At 44.0% G+C, this 18037-nt stretch overlaps 1 protein-coding gene across 5 annotated transcripts in view; it reads left to right on the plus strand.

Annotated features, from left to right (window-relative positions):
• Window positions 1–18037, plus strand: part of mypn (myopalladin) — a 441574-nt gene that overhangs the window by 29900 nt on the left and 393637 nt on the right. For all 5 annotated transcript variants that reach the window (XR_010966743.1, XR_010966742.1, XM_068002628.1 and 2 more), the window contains exon 2: window positions 1719–2681. Coding sequence is in view for 3 of the 5 variants with exons in the window: in XM_068002628.1 (XP_067858729.1) it covers window positions 1720–2681 (962 nt within the window). In the remaining 2 variants the exon portion in view is untranslated. The remainder of the gene's footprint in view (window positions 1–1718; window positions 2682–18037) is intronic.

Raw genomic sequence — 18037 nt, forward strand, 5'->3', positions numbered from 1 at the left:
TGTTGCCAGAAAGAGTAGTAAGCCTGAGGATTGGAAGAGTTTTAGTAATCAGCAAAGGCTGACCAAGAAATTGATAAAGAGGGAAAAAATTGAATGAGAGTAAACTAGCAAAAAATATAAAAACAGATTGTAAGAGCTTCTACAAGTATGTAAAAAGGAAGAGAGTAGCAAAAGTAAACATGGGTCCCTTAGAGGCTGAGACAGGAGAAATTATAATGGGGAATAAGGAAATGGCAGAGACATTAAACAAATATTTTGTATCTGTCTTCACAGTAGAAGACACAAAAAACATACCAGAAATAGTGGGGAACCAAGAGTCTAATGAGAGGGAGGAACTTTAAAGCAATTAAGATTAGTAAAGAAAAAGTACTGGAGAAATTAATGGGACTAAAAGCCAACAAATCCCCTGGACCTGATGGCCTACATCCGAGGGTTCTAAAAGCAGTGGCTGCAGAGATAGTGGATGCATTGGTTGTGATCTTCCAGAATTCCCTAGATTTTTTTTCTCTCCTCTCCCCACTTTTCCCTGGCTCTGTATTTGCTTAAAAACTGTTAAATCTGTAACATCTTCCTGTTCTGATGAAAGGTCATCGATCTGAAACATTAACTCTGTTTCTCTCTCGGCAGATGCTGCCTGACCTGCTGAATGTTTTTGACTGTGACTACTACTTGCACCTCTTCATGAACCTTTGAGAAACACACAATCGCACAGCATGACTACATCATCTGCTACTTTCCAGCCTCTCACTGCCATCGTAACTCTTGTCCCTTTTCTTATTCCTCTAGGTCCTTCTCAGTAGTCACAGTCCCCCAAAGAAGAGATCTCAGAGGAGGAGAATCCTTCTGAGGAAGCACAGTCATCACTCCCAAGCACCAGCACAGAGAATGACACCCTGTTTGGGTTAGAGAGTGAGGTATACGGTCTGCGTGTCATAAAACACCCAGCACTAGTGAGCGGCTGGGACAGCCCCGGAGACAGTTGCTGGAGGGTGAGGTCCTCTTCCAGCACTGGTGAGGGGGACAGAAATTAGGACTTCAGGGGCCCAGCAATGAGAAGTAAACTGCTTGCTTCACACCAGCAGTTATATCAGGCTTGCCAAGGAGTTTTACCTTTGATGCACCCTTACATATGCGACTACTCGACCGAATCATAATAATGACTCCAGCCCCACAATTTGGGACAGAGTCTGAGGCCTTCTGTATGGGTAGCCTGGAGTTCCGTTCTATTGCACTTGCACAGACGGCAAGAACTCCCGGAATTTCGGGCCCTTATAGTATTGAGTTTAATTCGTCATCATTCCAAACTGAATTGCTTTGACAGTTTGATAATAACGCATTTGAACGTTAAACATGTTCAGTAGGAAATGTTAACTTCACCTACAACTGCACTTCTGCGAACTACAGAAGACTACATTCACACTGTAGTCTGGGACGTGCAGTCCGTGTGTGAGAACAACTGCTGAGGGTTTCACTTCCACTGCTTCAGTGAAATCCATAGCAAGATTGCTTAGCTAAATCCCACTTGCTGCAACACTAAAGTTTGTGTGTAAATGCACCCTTAGATTAATGATTATGAGGTCCAGAAGGTGACTGGTCCAGCTCTAACTAGAACACACCAAAGATGACATGAAACTGAATGAATGGAATTTGGGTTCAGTTAGCCATGCTCAGTTATTAAGGCAGAAACCTGTAACCTGGATTTTTCTTATTCATGACAGAATGCAAGAGGACAACTTTGAAGCTTCTACATCCATATCTCAGCTTCTGAGGGAGAGCTATTTAGCTGAAGTCCGAATACATCAAGGGCACGGTGAGAAAAGCAGGTCAGAAGTTACCTCGCAGCATTTCTATTATGGCGGTAAATCTGGGGTTCCCCAGGATTTAGATGGCCAGGATGAATCTCCCGATTTGTCTGCATTTTTGAGCCAAGAGGAATTGGACAAAAGTGTAAACTTAGCTCAGCAAGCCATTGCCCAATGTTCTCATGAAGGGAAGAAAGATGAAAAGCAGATCAATGTAAGCTGCCCCGCCAGAGATTTGTACGACACTTTGAAGCCTTCTGGGAATAGAAAAGTTTTAGAATCTGTAACTTCCTCAGGTTTGTCAGAGAAACAGAACAATCAATCGTACCACTACGAGAATTTCAACAAAAGTCCCAGCAGCTCGAAAGAAAGTTACAAAGAACTAAGAAAGCAGTCAAGGAACAGCCCTTACAGTACTGAAACAGAGGCTAAAAAAGATTATTTAAGTAAAGCTGCAGATTTTATTGAGGAGTTATCTTCACTCTTTAAAACAACCAGTTCAAAACGGATTAAACCGAGAACCGGCAAAAACTCTCGAAGCAGGGCGCAGGCAAAGACTCGCTCACAAACTCAACACTCATCTTGGTCTATCGACGAGAGGGAGAGGACACACGTACCTTTTTCTGCACAAGCGTACGACGAATCCACACCCAAGGAAGAATCTGAAGAGATAGCACAGGCCACGGTTCTATCAGCAGGTACTGAGACAGCAACAGCAGAAGCTGAAACAACCGAAGCCCAATCAAGACCTGTTTACATTGAAGATACCGAAGGGAATCCAGCGCGATTCATCCAGCGACTAAAGAGCAGGGAAGCAGCAGAGGGAAGCAGAGTCCAGCTTGATTGTATTGTGACAGGATTACCAACACCAGAAGTGAGGTAAATGCCCCATATTTTTGTTTTGCTTCGAAACCCATTATAGTTAAATTATCATTTACAGTCAGGTTATAAACAGAAAATGATGTGTGACCTAAACTGGGTCCCCTTAAATAATCATTTATAATGCAAATATTTTAAAGTTTGCAAAGTTAGTTTTGAGGTAATTGGGGGTAATTTTTGGGCCTCGCTCTGTCAGTAGGTAGTCTTGCTAGCTGGTAGTGCAAATCAAAAAACTCGGCTGTGCCCTGCGCCTGATTTTCGCACCATGATTTTAAATGATTGGAAAATTGTGCTTGGTCCTACCCGAATTTCCACTCTGGGCAGCTGGTGGGGAGGCTCCTCGCCAGCAATGTGAAGTTTAAAATTAACTCTTTTTATCTTTCGGTGACAGATTTACTCCACTGACTTTGCAAAATATCATTTTCAAAAGTTTCTGTTTTATTAAGGAAAGTGAATTCACTCCTGTATCTTGTGTCATGTTTCTATAACATTGTAAACCCCGCTAAGTATCTCTTATTTTATAATTATCGTTATTATACCAGTGTTTTCATGGAACATTATCACACTCACACATCTGTGGTAAATAAATTATTAGTTATCTAGTTATTTATATTTATAGTCTCTCTTCCACTTTTAAGCTGTTTTTTCCCCTTTTTTCAATATCAAGTAAAATTGAATTTTGAAAACATGGATTTAACAAGGTAAATATCAGGAGCCAGCCCACAGGCACTAAGATCCTGGAATCTGAATTAAAAGGTACTGACATAGAAGAAGCTTAAAACTGCCGGGACTCACTCCCACCAGTGGCCCTGAAGATGGAGTTTCTGAACTTGCCTTAGGCCCGGTAGTTTTACTATGCTCAGTAACTAGTCACATTAGTATGGGTCTTACGCAATATAAGAACAGCTATTGATGCACTTTGCAGGGTCTGCCAGTTCCCTCCTAGTAACTGGATCAAGCCTGGCTTACTGATAGCATTCCCGCCTGAATCAGAAGGCGAATGGTTCAAACCCCGCTCCAGACAGTCCCAACCAGTGGAGACCAGAGCTCCCGCTCTGCATTCTTGGTTACATCCCAGCATGTAATGGGTGTGGGAGCCCATAAACCCTCCCACACTATCGGTCGGTATATGATGGCCACGGCCATGGAAGGAGCGTTCACAACCTCCTAGTGTTTTAAGTGTCCAACTGTGTTTTAAGCTTTAAAACTGTTGGTTATTTGCTGGTTTCAAGTCCCCTCGGAAAACATATTTTCATAGAATTGCCCTTGCTTTGGCAAAACTAACAGCTCAGCCTCTCTATTTCTGATCTCACCAGACTATAACACTGGACACCTTCCTTTATAAAAATGTAGCATTAGGTGAGATTTCACCTGAATACACTTCCTCTTCAAAGCTAGGTAGGTGATAGTTATATGGCCTTTTTCCTGGTGGTTTAGTGGAGTGGGGATATCAGATCCCATCTGGTCTAGTAGTGGAGTATGTGCCTTTGACAACTGATTATTCAGTGGGATGTATCTATGGACCCTGCTGACAAGGAGAGTAACAGAAATGCTGGCTGGACCAATTATTGAATGTGAATGCCAAAATCAGATGGTGTACAAACCCTTTTCTTATCATCACCAGTAATATCTAGAAATGCTGACTAAAGTCCAAATTAATTGGAATTGATCAGAAATTACTGTGTTCAGAATTGAAGCAGAAATCTGCTGTTGTTGAAAGTACACTTTCCAAAGTTATCAGAGTAAATTTCCCATCACCCTTGGCGAGGTCTCTCGCACAGTACAACATGTATTGGGAAACTACCTACTGTTGTTGCAAATGCAGCAGCCAATTCACACACTGCAAGCACCAGCAAACAGCAAATGAGATAAATGACCAATTCATCTGTGCTTTTTTATTTTATGGTGTTCTCTGAGGGAAAGCTATGGCTAAGACAATGGGAGAACTCCCTGCTATTCTTCGAATAGTGCCATAAACATACCAACCATCAGCATTTGGCCCTGCTGTCCCTTTGTCAGTGTTTGCTGACAACAATCAGCACAGAATTTAAAAATCCTGTGCCATGCCAGGGCCACCCCATAATGTAGCTCGGTAAAGCTCATCTGACCATGTGCACCCTCACCGAGGTGTTACTCTCCCATAAGCTCAGAAAGGAGTATAATGAGCCCAAATCCAGACACCAGCAGAAAATAGGGAAATCCCCTCAGGCTAGAGGGCCAAAGAGAAGGCCGAACCCAAAAAATTATTACTGCCATAGAGCAAAGAATCTCACTGGAGTATCAGCCAGAAAGTGAGCACTAGTGGAACTGACCATGATCTCATTGGCCTACAGTGGGATCAGGAAAAAGAAAGATCTTGCATTTCTATAGCGCCTTTCACGATCTCAGGACATCCCAAATCGCTTTACAACCAATGAAGTACTTTTGAAGTGTACTCACTGTTGTAATGTAGGAAATGCAGCAGCCAATTTGCACACACAGCAAGGTGCCACAAATAACAATGAGATAATCATAGAATGATACAGCACAGGAGGAGGCCGTTAAGCCCATCGTGCCTGTGCTGGCTCTTTGAAAGAGCTATCCAATTAGTCCCAGTCCCCTGCTTTTTCCCCATAGCCCTGCAAATGTTTTCCCTTCAAGTATTTATCCAGTTGCCTTTTGAAAGTTATTATTGAATCTGCTTCCATCACCCTTTCAGGCAGTGCATTCCAGATCATAACAACTCACTGCATAAAAATATTTTTTCTCATGTCGCCTCTGGTTCTTTTGCCGATCACCTTAAATCTGTGTCCTCTGGTTACCGACCCTTCTGCCACTGGAAACAGTTATTTACTCCTTATCTACTTTATCAAAACCGTTCATAATTTTGAACACCTCTATCAAATCTCCTCTTAACCTTCTCTGCTCTAAGAAGAACAACCCCAGCTTCTCCAGTCTCTCCACATAACTGAAGTCCCTCATCCCTGGTACCATTCTAGTAAATCTCCTCTGCACCCTCTCTAAGGTCTTGACATCTTTCCTAAAGTATGGTGCCCAGAATTGGCCACAATACTCCAGCTGAGGCCTAACCAGTGTTTTATAACGGTTTAGCATAACTTCCTTGCTTTTGTATTCTATGCCTCTATTAATAAAGCCCAGCATCCCATATGCTTTTTAACAGCCTTCCCAACTTGTCCTGCTACCTTCAAAGATTTGTGTACATACACCCCCAGGTCTCTCTGTTCCTGCATCCCCTTTAAAATTGTACCATTTAGTTTATATTGCCTCTCCTCATTCTTTCTACCAAAATGCATAATTTCACACTTCTCTGCATTAAATTTCATCTTGTCTGCCCATTTCACCAGTCTGTCTATATCCTCCTGAAGTCTGTTACTATCCTCCTCATTGTTTACTACATTTCCGAATCTCGTAGCATCTGCAAACTTTGAAATTATACCCTCGATACCCAAGTCCAGATCATTAATATATATCAAAAAGAGCAGTGGTCCTAATACTGATCTCTGGGGAACACCACTGTATACTTCCTTCCAGTCTGAAAAACAACCCTTCACCACTACTCTCTGCTTTCTGTACCTTAGCCAATTTTGTACCCATGCTGCCACTGTCCCTTTAATCCCATGGGCTTTAATTTTGCTAACAAGTCTATTATATGGTACTTTATCAAATTCCTTTTGTAAGCCCATGTACAAAACTTTAACCGCATTACCCTCATCAACCCTCTCCATCAAAGAACTCAGTCAAGTTAGTCAAACAAAATTTTCCCTTAATAAATCCGTGCTGGCTTTGATTTATTAACCCATATTTTTCCAAGTGCCAATTAATGTTATCTTGGATTATTGTCTCTAAAAGTTTCCCCACCACCAACGTTATGCTGACTGGCCTGTAATTGCTGGGTTTATCCCTCTCCCTTCTTTTGAATAGGGGTGTAACATTTGCAATCCTCCAGTCCTCAGCACCACTCCCCATATCTAAGGAGGATTGAAAGATTGTGGCCAGAGCCTCCGCAATTTCCACCCTCACTTCCCTCAGTAACCAAGGACGCATCCCATCTGGACCGGGTGACTTTTCTACTTTGAGCGCTGCCGACCTTTTAAATATCTCCTCTTTATCTATTTTTATCCTATCCAATTTCTCTACTACATCCTCCTTCACTGTGACAGTGGCAGCATCCTCCTTAGTGAAGACAGATCAAAGTATTCATTTAGTACCTCAGCCATGCCCTCTGCCTCCACAAGAAGATCTCCTTTTTGGTCCTTAATCGGTCCCACCCTTTCTTTGACTACCATTTTACTATTTATATGTTTATAAAAGACTTTTGGTTTGCCTTTTATGTTACCCGCTAATCTATTCTCATACACTCTCTTTGCGCCTCTTATTCCTTTTTTCAGTTCTCCCCTGTACTTTCTTTATTCAGCCAGGTTCTCTACTGAATTGTGAACCTAACATTTATCAAAAGCCTCTTTTTTCTGTTTCATTTTAATCTCTATGCCTTTAGTCATCCAGGGAGCTCTAGCTTTGGATGCCCTTCCTTTCCTCCTCGTGGGATTGTGTCTAGTCTGTACCTGAACCATTTTCTCCTTGAAGGCCTCCCATTGTTCAATTACTGTTTTACCTGCCAATCTTTGATTCCAATCTACCTGGACCAGATTCCTTTTCAACTCACTAAAATTTGCCCTACTCCAATTGAGTATTTGAACGTTTGATTTTTCCTTGTCCTTTTCCATAACTATGCTAAACATAATTATATTGTGATCAGTGTTTCCCAAATGCTCCCTCACTAAAACCTGCTCCACTTGCCCCATTTAATTCCCCAGAATTAGATCCAGCACTGCTTCCTTCCTCGCTGGGCTGGAAACACACTGATCAAGAAAGTTCTCTTCTACATATTTCAGGAATTCCTCCCCCTCTTTGCCCTTTACACTATTACTATCCCAGTCTATATTGGGATAATTCAAGTCCCCCATTATCACTACTATCTTGCATCTTTCTGCAATTTGCCTGAAACTTACTCCTCTATCTCCTTCCCACTATTTGATGGCCTATATTATACATGACCAAATAATCTGTTTTTGTGTTGTTGGTTGAGGGATAAATATTGACGAGGACACCTTGGAGAAACTCCTCTGCCTGAAAAGCAGCCATAGCCACAGCCACAACATCAATTATGTCCCCAAACCCAAAACTATCACGCATGATGATAAGTGTACCTTTTAAACAACTGTAATATCGCTGAGAATTTCTCATGAAGGAATTGACTCCTATTGGATACAGTTCAACAATGATCATTCTCTAGTACCTCGCTTGTGGCTTTTTTCCTGTTTCAACCTTGGCAGTGAATGTCATAAGGCTATTCAACTATGTGGTGCATCATAGCCAATCTCAATTCAGTCATTACCAAAGATCCACGTTCTTCCAAACTGGATTTTATGCAGTCAGTATTTCGGACTCACTGTCTACTTCTCTGTATTCGTGGCAAAAATTAATTCTGCTCCCACTTCTGCCTCATCGCTGCTGCACTTCCCTCTACTCCTCAGTGCCACTCCTGGACTATATTCTTCACTGCTACTCTCGGCATAATTCCTCACTGCTAGTCCTGGCTCAATCCCTCACTCCTACTCCTGGCTCTGTTCTTCAATCGAGGGAGATGTGTGCCAGCCTCCATTGGGGTGGGGGTGAAAGAGCACCAGAGTAAATTTGAAAGGGGGAGAGGCGTACCACCGTGAACTGGGGAGGGGGGAGGTTTACCACCGTGAACTGGGGAGGGGGGAGGTTTACCACCGTGAACTGGGGACGGGGGAGGTTTACCACCGTGAACTGGGGACGGGGGAGGTTTACCACCGTGAACTGGGGACGGGGGAGGCGTACCACCGTGAACTGGGGAGGGGGGAGGTTTACCACCGTGAACTGGGGAGGGGGGAGGTTTACCACCGTGAACTGGGGAGGGGGGAGGTTTACCACCGTGAACTGGGGAGGGGGGAGGTTTACCACCGTGAACTGGGGAGGGGGGAGGTGTACCACCATGAACTGGGGAGGGGGGAGGCGTAACAGCATGAACTGGGGAGGGGGGAGGTGTAACAGCATGAACTGGGGAGGGGGGAGGCGTACCACCGTGAACTGGGGAGGGGGGAGGTGTACCACCGTGAACTGGGGAGGGGGGAGGCGTACCACCGTGAACTGGGGAGGGGGGAGGCGTACCACCGTGAACTGGGGAGGGGGGAGGTTTACCACCGTGAACTGGGGAGGGGGAGGTGTACCACCGTGAACTGGGGAGGGGGGAGGCGTACCACCGTGAACTGGGGAGGGGGGAGGCGTACTACCATGAACTGGGGAGGGGGGAGGCGTACCACCGTGAACTGGGGAGGGGGGAGAAATATACCAGCGTGAAATGGGGAGGGATGAGAAGTGTATACCAGCATGAAATTGGGAAGGGGGGAATGATGCCAGTATGAACAGGGAAGGGGGAATGAGTGTGACCGAAACAAGCTAATGGGATCTTGGTTTAATGTGTCATTCAAAGGCGGTACAAATGCAGTGAACCAGCTTCTCCGACAGTGCAGTGCTCCCTCAGTACTGACCCTCCGACAGTACAGCGCTCCCTCAGTGCTGACTCTCTGACAGTGCAGCACTCCCTCAGTACTGATCCTCTAACAGTGCAGTGCTCTCTCAGTACTGACTCACTGACAGTGCAGCACTCCCTCAGTACTGACCCTCTGAAAGTGCAGCGCTCCCTCAGTACTGACCCTCTGAAAGTGCAGCGCTCTCTCAGTACTGACCCTCTAACAGTGCAGCGCTCTCTCAGTACTGACCCTCTGAAAGTGCAGCGCTCTCTCAGTACTGACTCTCTGACAGTGCAGCGCTCTCTCAGTACTGACTCTCTGACAGTGCAGCGCTCTCTCAGTACTGACTCTCTAACAGTGCAGCACTCTCTCAGTACTGACCCTCTGAAAGTGCAGCGCTCTCTCAGTACTGACCCTCTAACAGTGCAGCACTCTCTCAGTACTGACTCTCTAACAGTGCAGCGCTCTCTCAGTACTGACCCTCTAACAGTGCAGCGCTCTCTCAGTACTGACCCTCTGAAAGTGCAGCGCTCTCTCAGTACTGACCCTCTGAAAGTGCAGCGCTCTCTCAGTACTGACTCTCTGACAGTGCAGCGCTCTCTCAGTACTGACTCTCTAACAGTGCAGCACTTTCTCAGTACTGACCCTCTGACAGTGCAGCGCTCTCTCAGTACTGACTCTCTGACAGTGCAGCGCTCTCTCAGTACTGACCCTCTGACAGTGCAGCGCTCTCTCAGTACTGACTCTCTGACTGTGCAGCGCTCTCTCAGTACTGACCCTCTGACAGTGCAGCGCTCTCTCAGTACTGACCCTCTAACAGTGCAGTGCTCTCTCAGTACTGACCCTCTGACAGTGCAGCGCTCTCTCAGTACTGACCCTCTGACAGTGCAGTGCTCTCTCAGTACTGACCCTCTGACAGTGCAGCACTCCCTCAGTACTGACCCTCTAACAGTGCACCGCTCCCTCAGTACTGACCCTCTAACAGTGCACCGCTCTCTCAGTACTGACTCTCTGACAGTGCAGCGCTCTCTCAGTACTGACTCTCTGACAGTGCAGCACTCCCTCAGTACTGACCCTCTAACAGTGCACCGCTCTCTCAGTACTGACTCTCTGACAGTGCAGCGCTCTCTCAGTACTGACTCTCTGACAGTGCAGCACTCCCTCGGTACTGACTCTCTGACAGTGCAGCACTCCCTCAGTACTGCACTGAAGTATCAGTCTAAATTATGTGGAACTTAAACCCATAACTTTCGGATATAGAGGCAAACTTGCTACCACCGAGCCAAGCTGACACTTAATATGAGTCTATTAAAATCACTTTGCTATGGTACTCTGTCTTTCTTTATATCTTTCCTAAATGTAATCTGCAAATACAATACTTACTATATGCTCAAGTGTATTACTTTGATAAAGTCATAGAAAATTAATCAGACCTGCAAAGGGCTGCACCATACAAGGAAAGGGAAAAGAAAGTTGCACAGACTAGGCTTGTATTCTCTCGTGTATAGAAGATTAAGGGGTGATTTAAGATGATTAAAGGATTTGATAGGGTAGACAGAGAGAAACTACCTCCTCTGACGGGGAGTCCAGAACAAGGGGCTACAAGAGGTTGGCCATTCAGAGGTGATGTCAGGAAACACTTCATCACACAAAGGGTGGTGGAAATCTGGAACTCTCTCCCCCAAAAAGCTGTTGAGGTTGGGGGTCAACTGAAAATTTTAAAACTATGATTGATAGATTTTTGTTTGGTGAGGGTATGAAGGGTTACGGAACTAAGGTGGGTAAATTGAATTAAGATACAGATCAGTCATGATCTAATTGAATAGCAGAACAGGCTCAAGGGGCTGAATGGCCTCCTCCTGTTTCTATGCTCCTATAAATGCATCTAAAAGTGCTGAGAATAAGTTTTGATTAAAAGCCTCCTTAAAAATTCTTCAAGAATCCAAGCCATTTTTTTCTTCTGTTGCCAAAGTCTGTTCATGCTGAACGTTGAGTAATAGTTTATATTGTAATTATCCGATAGAACACATGTTCTTAAACAAGTCCAAAATACCTGCATTACACTCAGTCTGTCAGTCCACCATGTTAGGTTCATGTGCAGTGCACTTAAGGAGTTATTTCTCTGTATTATTTTTTAGCCTATTTTATTTTCACATTGTATGTCAGAGTGTCCGTATATTAAACTGGGGGTGGGGGGCGGTGGATTGGGTGTTGCAGTGGATTTTCACACCCCTTTTGAATCCAAGTCAGGCTGATGGGATGAAATTGTCCGCTGTCGGCTGACCAGAAGGGTGCCATGCAACTCTTAACCCAGCCCCTTGTGGGCTTGGGCACATGATCCAGGCAAGCACTGCTCCTAAATTGGCTGTAATGTGGCCAGTGTGGAAGTGGTAAATGTCACACTGAAGGAATCTGGGATGCATTTTGCAATGTGTTTAAAGCATCTTGTGGGGGCAGAGAGCAGAGATTTTTATATTCATTGAGCTGATATTATACATAAACTAGGATTGATTAATGACACTGGGTGAGTGAAATGGGAAAATGTTCTATTTACCAGTGGTAATATCCTCTCCCTGATGTCAAGTTCACTGAAATTATTTTAAAAAGACCCGTGGCATTAAAAATTGAATGAACATTTTCCTTTGGAAGTTAACTTGTACTATTTTTTTGAACGCTGTGCTGAGATTGAACAATCAAGCAAAGATAACACAAATCAGTTTTTAAAAAAAACAACTTTGCTAATAAAACAAGGTAAAAATACTGGTGAGCAACAATAGCGAGTATTGGCTGTAAGTCTTTGTTTAAATAATTGGTATGACTAATCAGTGCTGTCTGGGGAAAACTTCACTGCTTTTAAAGCAGGAATTATTTTAATTCAATTTATTCAAATCAGCAGTTGCTGGTTTTGAACATTTGCTAAAATAGGTTTTCAAGAGAACTCCTTTACGCGGGTGCTGAGGGAATAATTAAATCATACTTGAAATATTATGGTAGAGCTCCCACTGCACCCCTGCGGCTGAGAGTAGGGTCACTAATCTGTTGTTCTTAATTGCTTTTTCTTTTTTAAACCTTTGGTTAAGATTGGATCTTGATGCAGTTCACAACTTACTTCTTTTTTATTGTATTATAAATTTAAAAATGATTTACTATTAATTTCTAATATGTAGGGAAATTTGTGTCTTTCCCAGAAATTCCTGGGCCTGGACGATAGTTTGGACAAAGAAAGACACCCTGACACGATAGTTTCGTTAATCAAAGTGATTATTTATTTAATGATTTAAAAAGAGCACATAAGCATGAAGCAACTCAATCAATATGTGGATTACTCTACCCGATTACACACTTGGTGGTTCGCAACGTAATTATTCAATGATTTAAAAGAGCACGAGCAGGCATGAAGCAAAGCGAGCAAGTACCGCAAACAACCTTTAGAAAGCATCAAGGCAGCCGTCTAGGTCTAGTAGTAGGGTGTCAATTGTTGCAGTAACAGGTGCGTTGTTGAGGGATGTGTCGAGGTCCTTCTCATTGAGGTTTCTCTCTCCGTCAAAGTTCAGAAGCAAAGTATTGAAGTGCTCATTGATGGAGGAGCTCACACCGCAGTAATTGTTCAACTGTTCCTCCTGCAACTGTTGACTGTTGAAGCTGTTACAATGTCCTATCTTTATATGATTCTGAGCGAATAGGGTAGGATCCAAGTTACGAGAAGGCCCAGTTTGGCCACTCACCCATCGTTGTATTAACGATGGATGGTTGGTTGGACCACTCGAGAACCGTGTGAATCCACTGTATCCACTTCTCCCTGTGAATCCACTGTATCTTCTCCCTGTGAATCCACTGTATCTACTTCTCCCTGTGAATCCACTGTATCCACTTCTCCCTGTGAATCCACTGTATCTTCTCCCTGTGAATCCACTGTATCTACTTCTCCCTGTGAATCCACTGTATCTTCTCCCTGTGAATCCACTGTATCTTCTTCTCCCTGTGAATCCACTGTATCTTCTTCTCCCTGTGAATCCACTGTATCTACTTCTCCCTGTGAATCCACTGTATCTACTTCTCCGTGTGAATCCACTGTATCTTCTTCTCCCTGTGAATCCACTGTATCTTCTTCTCCGTGTGAATCCACTGTATCTACTTCTCTGTGTGAATCCACTGTATCTACTTCTCCGTGTGAATCCACTGTATCTACTTCTCCGTGTGAATCCACTGTATCTACTTCTCCCTGTGAATCCACTGTATCTACTTCTCCCTGTGAATCCACTGTATCTACTTCTCCGTGTGAATCCACTGTATCTACTTCTCCCTGTGAATCCACTGTATCTACTTCTCCCTGTGAATCCACTGTATCTTCTTCTCCCTGTGAATCCACTGTATCTACTTCTCCCTGTGAATCCACTGTATCTACTTCTCCCTGTGAATCCACTGTATCTACTTCTCCCTGTGAATCCACTGTATCTACTTCTCCGTGTGAATCCACTGTATCTACTTCTCCCTGTGAATCCACTGTATCTTCTTCTCCCTGTGAATCCACTGTATCTTCTTCTCCCTGTGAATCCACTGTATCTTCTTCTCCCTGTGAATCCGTTGTATCTACTTCTCCCTGTGAATCCACTGTATCTACTTCTCCCTGTGAATCCACTGTATCTACTTCTCCCTGTGAATCCACTGTATCTACTTCTCCGTGTGAATCCACTGTATCTACTTCTCCGTGTGAATCCACTGTATCTACTTCTCCCTGTGAATCCACTGTATCTTCTTCTCCCTGTGAATCCACTGTATCTACTTCTCCCTGTGAATCCACTGTATCTACTTCTCCCTGTGAATCCACTGTATCTACTTCTCCGTGTGAATCCACTGTATCTACTTCTCCGTGTGAATCCACTGTATCTACTTCTCCCTGTGAATCCACTGTATCTTCTTCTCCCTGTGAATCCACTGTATCTACTTCTCCCTGTGAATCCACTGTATCTACTTCTCCCTGTGAATCCACTGTATCTACTTCTCCCTGTGAATCCACTGTATCTACTTCTCCGTGTGAATCCACTGTATCTACTTCTCCCTGTGAATCCACTGTATCTACTTCTCTGTGTGAATCCACTGTATCTACTTCTCCCTGTGAATCCACTGTATCTACTTCTCCCTATGAATCCACTGTATCTACTTCTCCGTGTGAATCCACTGTATCTACTTCTCCGTGTGAATCCACTGTATCTTCTTCTCCCTGTGAATCCACTGTATCTACTTCTCCCTGTGAATCCACTGTATCTACTTCTCCCTGTGAATCCACTGTATCTTCTTCTCCCTGTGAATCCACTGTATCTTCTTCTCCCTGTGAATCCACTGTATCTACTTCTCCCTGTGAATCCACTGTATCTACTTCTCCCTGTGAATCCACTGTATCTACTTCTCCCTGTGAATCCACTGTATCTACTTCTCTGTGTGAATCCACTGTATCTACTTCTCCCTGTGAATCCACTGTATCTACTTCTCCCTGTGAATCCACTGTATCTACTTCTCCCTGTGAATCCACTGTATCTACTTCTCCCTGTGAATCCACTGTATCTACTTCTCCCTGTGAATCCACTGTATCTACTTCTCCCTGTGAATCCACTGTATCTACTTCTCCCTGTGAATCCACTGTATCTACTTCTCCCTGTGAATCCACTGTATCTACTTCTCCCTGTGAATCCACTGTATCTACTTCTCCCTGTGAATCCACTGTATCTACTTCTCTGTGTGAATCCACTGTATCTACTTCTCCCTGTGAATCCACTGTATCTACTTCTCCCTGTGAATCCACTGTATCTACTTCTCCCTGTGAATCCACTGTATCTACTTCTCCCTGTGAATCCACTGTATCTACTTCTCCCTGTGAATCCACTGTATCTACTTCTCCCTGTGAATCCACTGTATCTACTTCTCCGTGTGAATCCACTGTATCTACTTCTCCGTGTGAATCCACTGTATCTACTTCTCCCTGTGAATCCACTGTATCTACTTCTCCGTGTGAATCCACTGTATCTACTTCTCCGTGTGAATCCACTGTATCTACTTCTCCCTGTGAATCCACTGTATCTACTTCTCCGTGTGAATCCACTGTATCTACTTCTCCGTGTGAATCCACTGTATCTACTTCTCCCTGTGAATCCACTGTATCTACTTCTCCGTGTGAATCCACTGTATCTACTTCTCCGTGTGAATCCACTGTTTCTACTTCTCCCTGTGAATCCACTGTATCTACTTCTCCCTGTGAATCCACTGTTTCTACTTCTCCCTGTGAATCCACTGTTTCTACTTCTCCCTGTGAATCCACTGTATCTACTTCTCTGTGTGAATCCACTGTATCTACTTCTCCCTGTGAATCCACTGTATCTTCTTCTCCGTGTGAATCCACTGTATCTACTTCTCCCTGTGAATCCACTGTATCTACTTCTCCGTGTGAATCCACTGTATCTACTTCTCCGTGTGAATCCACTGTATCTACTTCTCCCTGTGAATCCACTGTATCTTCTTCTCCCTGTGAATCCACTGTATCTACTTCTCCCTGTGAATCCACTGTATCTACTTCTCCCTGTGAATCCACTGTATCTACTTCTCCGTGTGAATCCACTGTATCTACTTCTCCGTGTGAATCCACTGTATCTACTTCTCCCTGTGAATCCACTGTATCTTCTTCTCCCTGTGAATCCACTGTATCTACTTCTCCCTGTGAATCCACTGTATCTACTTCTCCCTGTGAATCCACTGTATCTACTTCTCCCTGTGAATCCACTGTATCTACTTCTCCGTGTGAATCCACTGTATCTACTTCTCCCTGTGAATCCACTGTATCTACTTCTCTGTGTGAATCCACTGTATCTACTTCTCCCTGTGAATCCACTGTATCTACTTCTCCCTATGAATCCACTGTATCTACTTCTCCGTGTGAATCCACTGTATCTACTTCTCCGTGTGAATCCACTGTATCTTCTTCTCCCTGTGAATCCACTGTATCTACTTCTCCCTGTGAATCCACTGTATCTACTTCTCCCTGTGAATCCACTGTATCTTCTTCTCCCTGTGAATCCACTGTATCTTCTTCTCCCTGTGAATCCACTGTATCTACTTCTCCCTGTGAATCCACTGTATCTACTTCTCCCTGTGAATCCACTGTATCTACTTCTCCCTGTGAATCCACTGTATCTACTTCTCTGTGTGAATCCACTGTATCTACTTCTCCCTGTGAATCCACTGTATCTACTTCTCCCTGTGAATCCACTGTATCTACTTCTCCCTGTGAATCCACTGTATCTACTTCTCCCTGTGAATCCACTGTATCTACTTCTCCCTGTGAATCCACTGTATCTACTTCTCCCTGTGAATCCACTGTATCTACTTCTCCCTGTGAATCCACTGTATCTACTTCTCCCTGTGAATCCACTGTATCTACTTCTCCCTGTGAATCCACTGTATCTACTTCTCCCTGTGAATCCACTGTATCTACTTCTCTGTGTGAATCCACTGTATCTACTTCTCCCTGTGAATCCACTGTATCTACTTCTCCCTGTGAATCCACTGTATCTACTTCTCCCTGTGAATCCACTGTATCTACTTCTCCCTGTGAATCCACTGTATCTACTTCTCCCTGTGAATCCACTGTATCTACTTCTCCCTGTGAATCCACTGTATCTACTTCTCCGTGTGAATCCACTGTATCTACTTCTCCGTGTGAATCCACTGTATCTACTTCTCCCTGTGAATCCACTGTATCTACTTCTCCGTGTGAATCCACTGTATCTACTTCTCCGTGTGAATCCACTGTATCTACTTCTCCCTGTGAATCCACTGTATCTACTTCTCCGTGTGAATCCACTGTATCTACTTCTCCGTGTGAATCCACTGTATCTACTTCTCCCTGTGAATCCACTGTATCTACTTCTCCGTGTGAATCCACTGTATCTACTTCTCCGTGTGAATCCACTGTTTCTACTTCTCCCTGTGAATCCACTGTATCTACTTCTCCCTGTGAATCCACTGTTTCTACTTCTCCCTGTGAATCCACTGTTTCTACTTCTCCCTGTGAATCCACTGTATCTACTTCTCTGTGTGAATCCACTGTATCTACTTCTCCCTGTGAATCCACTGTATCTTCTTCTCCGTGTGAATCCACTGTATCTACTTCTCCCTGTGAATCCACTGTATCTACTTCTCTGTGTGAATCCACTGTATCTACTTCTCCCTATGAATCCACTGTATCTACTTCTCTGTGTGAATCCACTGTATCTACTTCTCCCTGTGAATCCACTGTATCTACTTCTCTGTGTGAATCCACTGTATCTACTTCTCCCTATGAATCCACTGTATCTACTTCTCTGTGTGAATCCACTGTATCTACTTCTCCCTGTGAATCCACTGTATCTACTTCTCCCTGTGAATCCACTGTATCTACTTCTCCCTGTGAATCCACTGTATCTACTTCTCCCTGTGAATCCACTGTATCTACTTCTCCCTGTGAATCCACTGTATCTACTTCTCCCTGTGAATCCACTGTATCTACTTCTCCCTGTGAATCCACTGTATCTACTTCTCTGTGTGAATCCACTGTATCTACTTCTCCCTGTGAATCCACTGTTTCTACTTCTCCCTGTGAATCCACTGTTTCTACTTCTCCCTGTGAATCCACTGTATCTACTTCTCTGTGTGAATCCACTGTATCTACTTCTCCCTGTGAATCCACTGTATCTACTTCTCCGTGTGAATCCACTGTATCTACTTCTCCCTGTGAATCCACTGTATCTACTTCTCCCTATGAATCCACTG

Source organism: Heptranchias perlo, chromosome 21, assembly GCF_035084215.1.
Source record: "Heptranchias perlo isolate sHepPer1 chromosome 21, sHepPer1.hap1, whole genome shotgun sequence".
In the NCBI taxonomy this organism is placed as follows: domain Eukaryota; kingdom Metazoa; phylum Chordata; class Chondrichthyes; order Hexanchiformes; family Hexanchidae; genus Heptranchias; species Heptranchias perlo.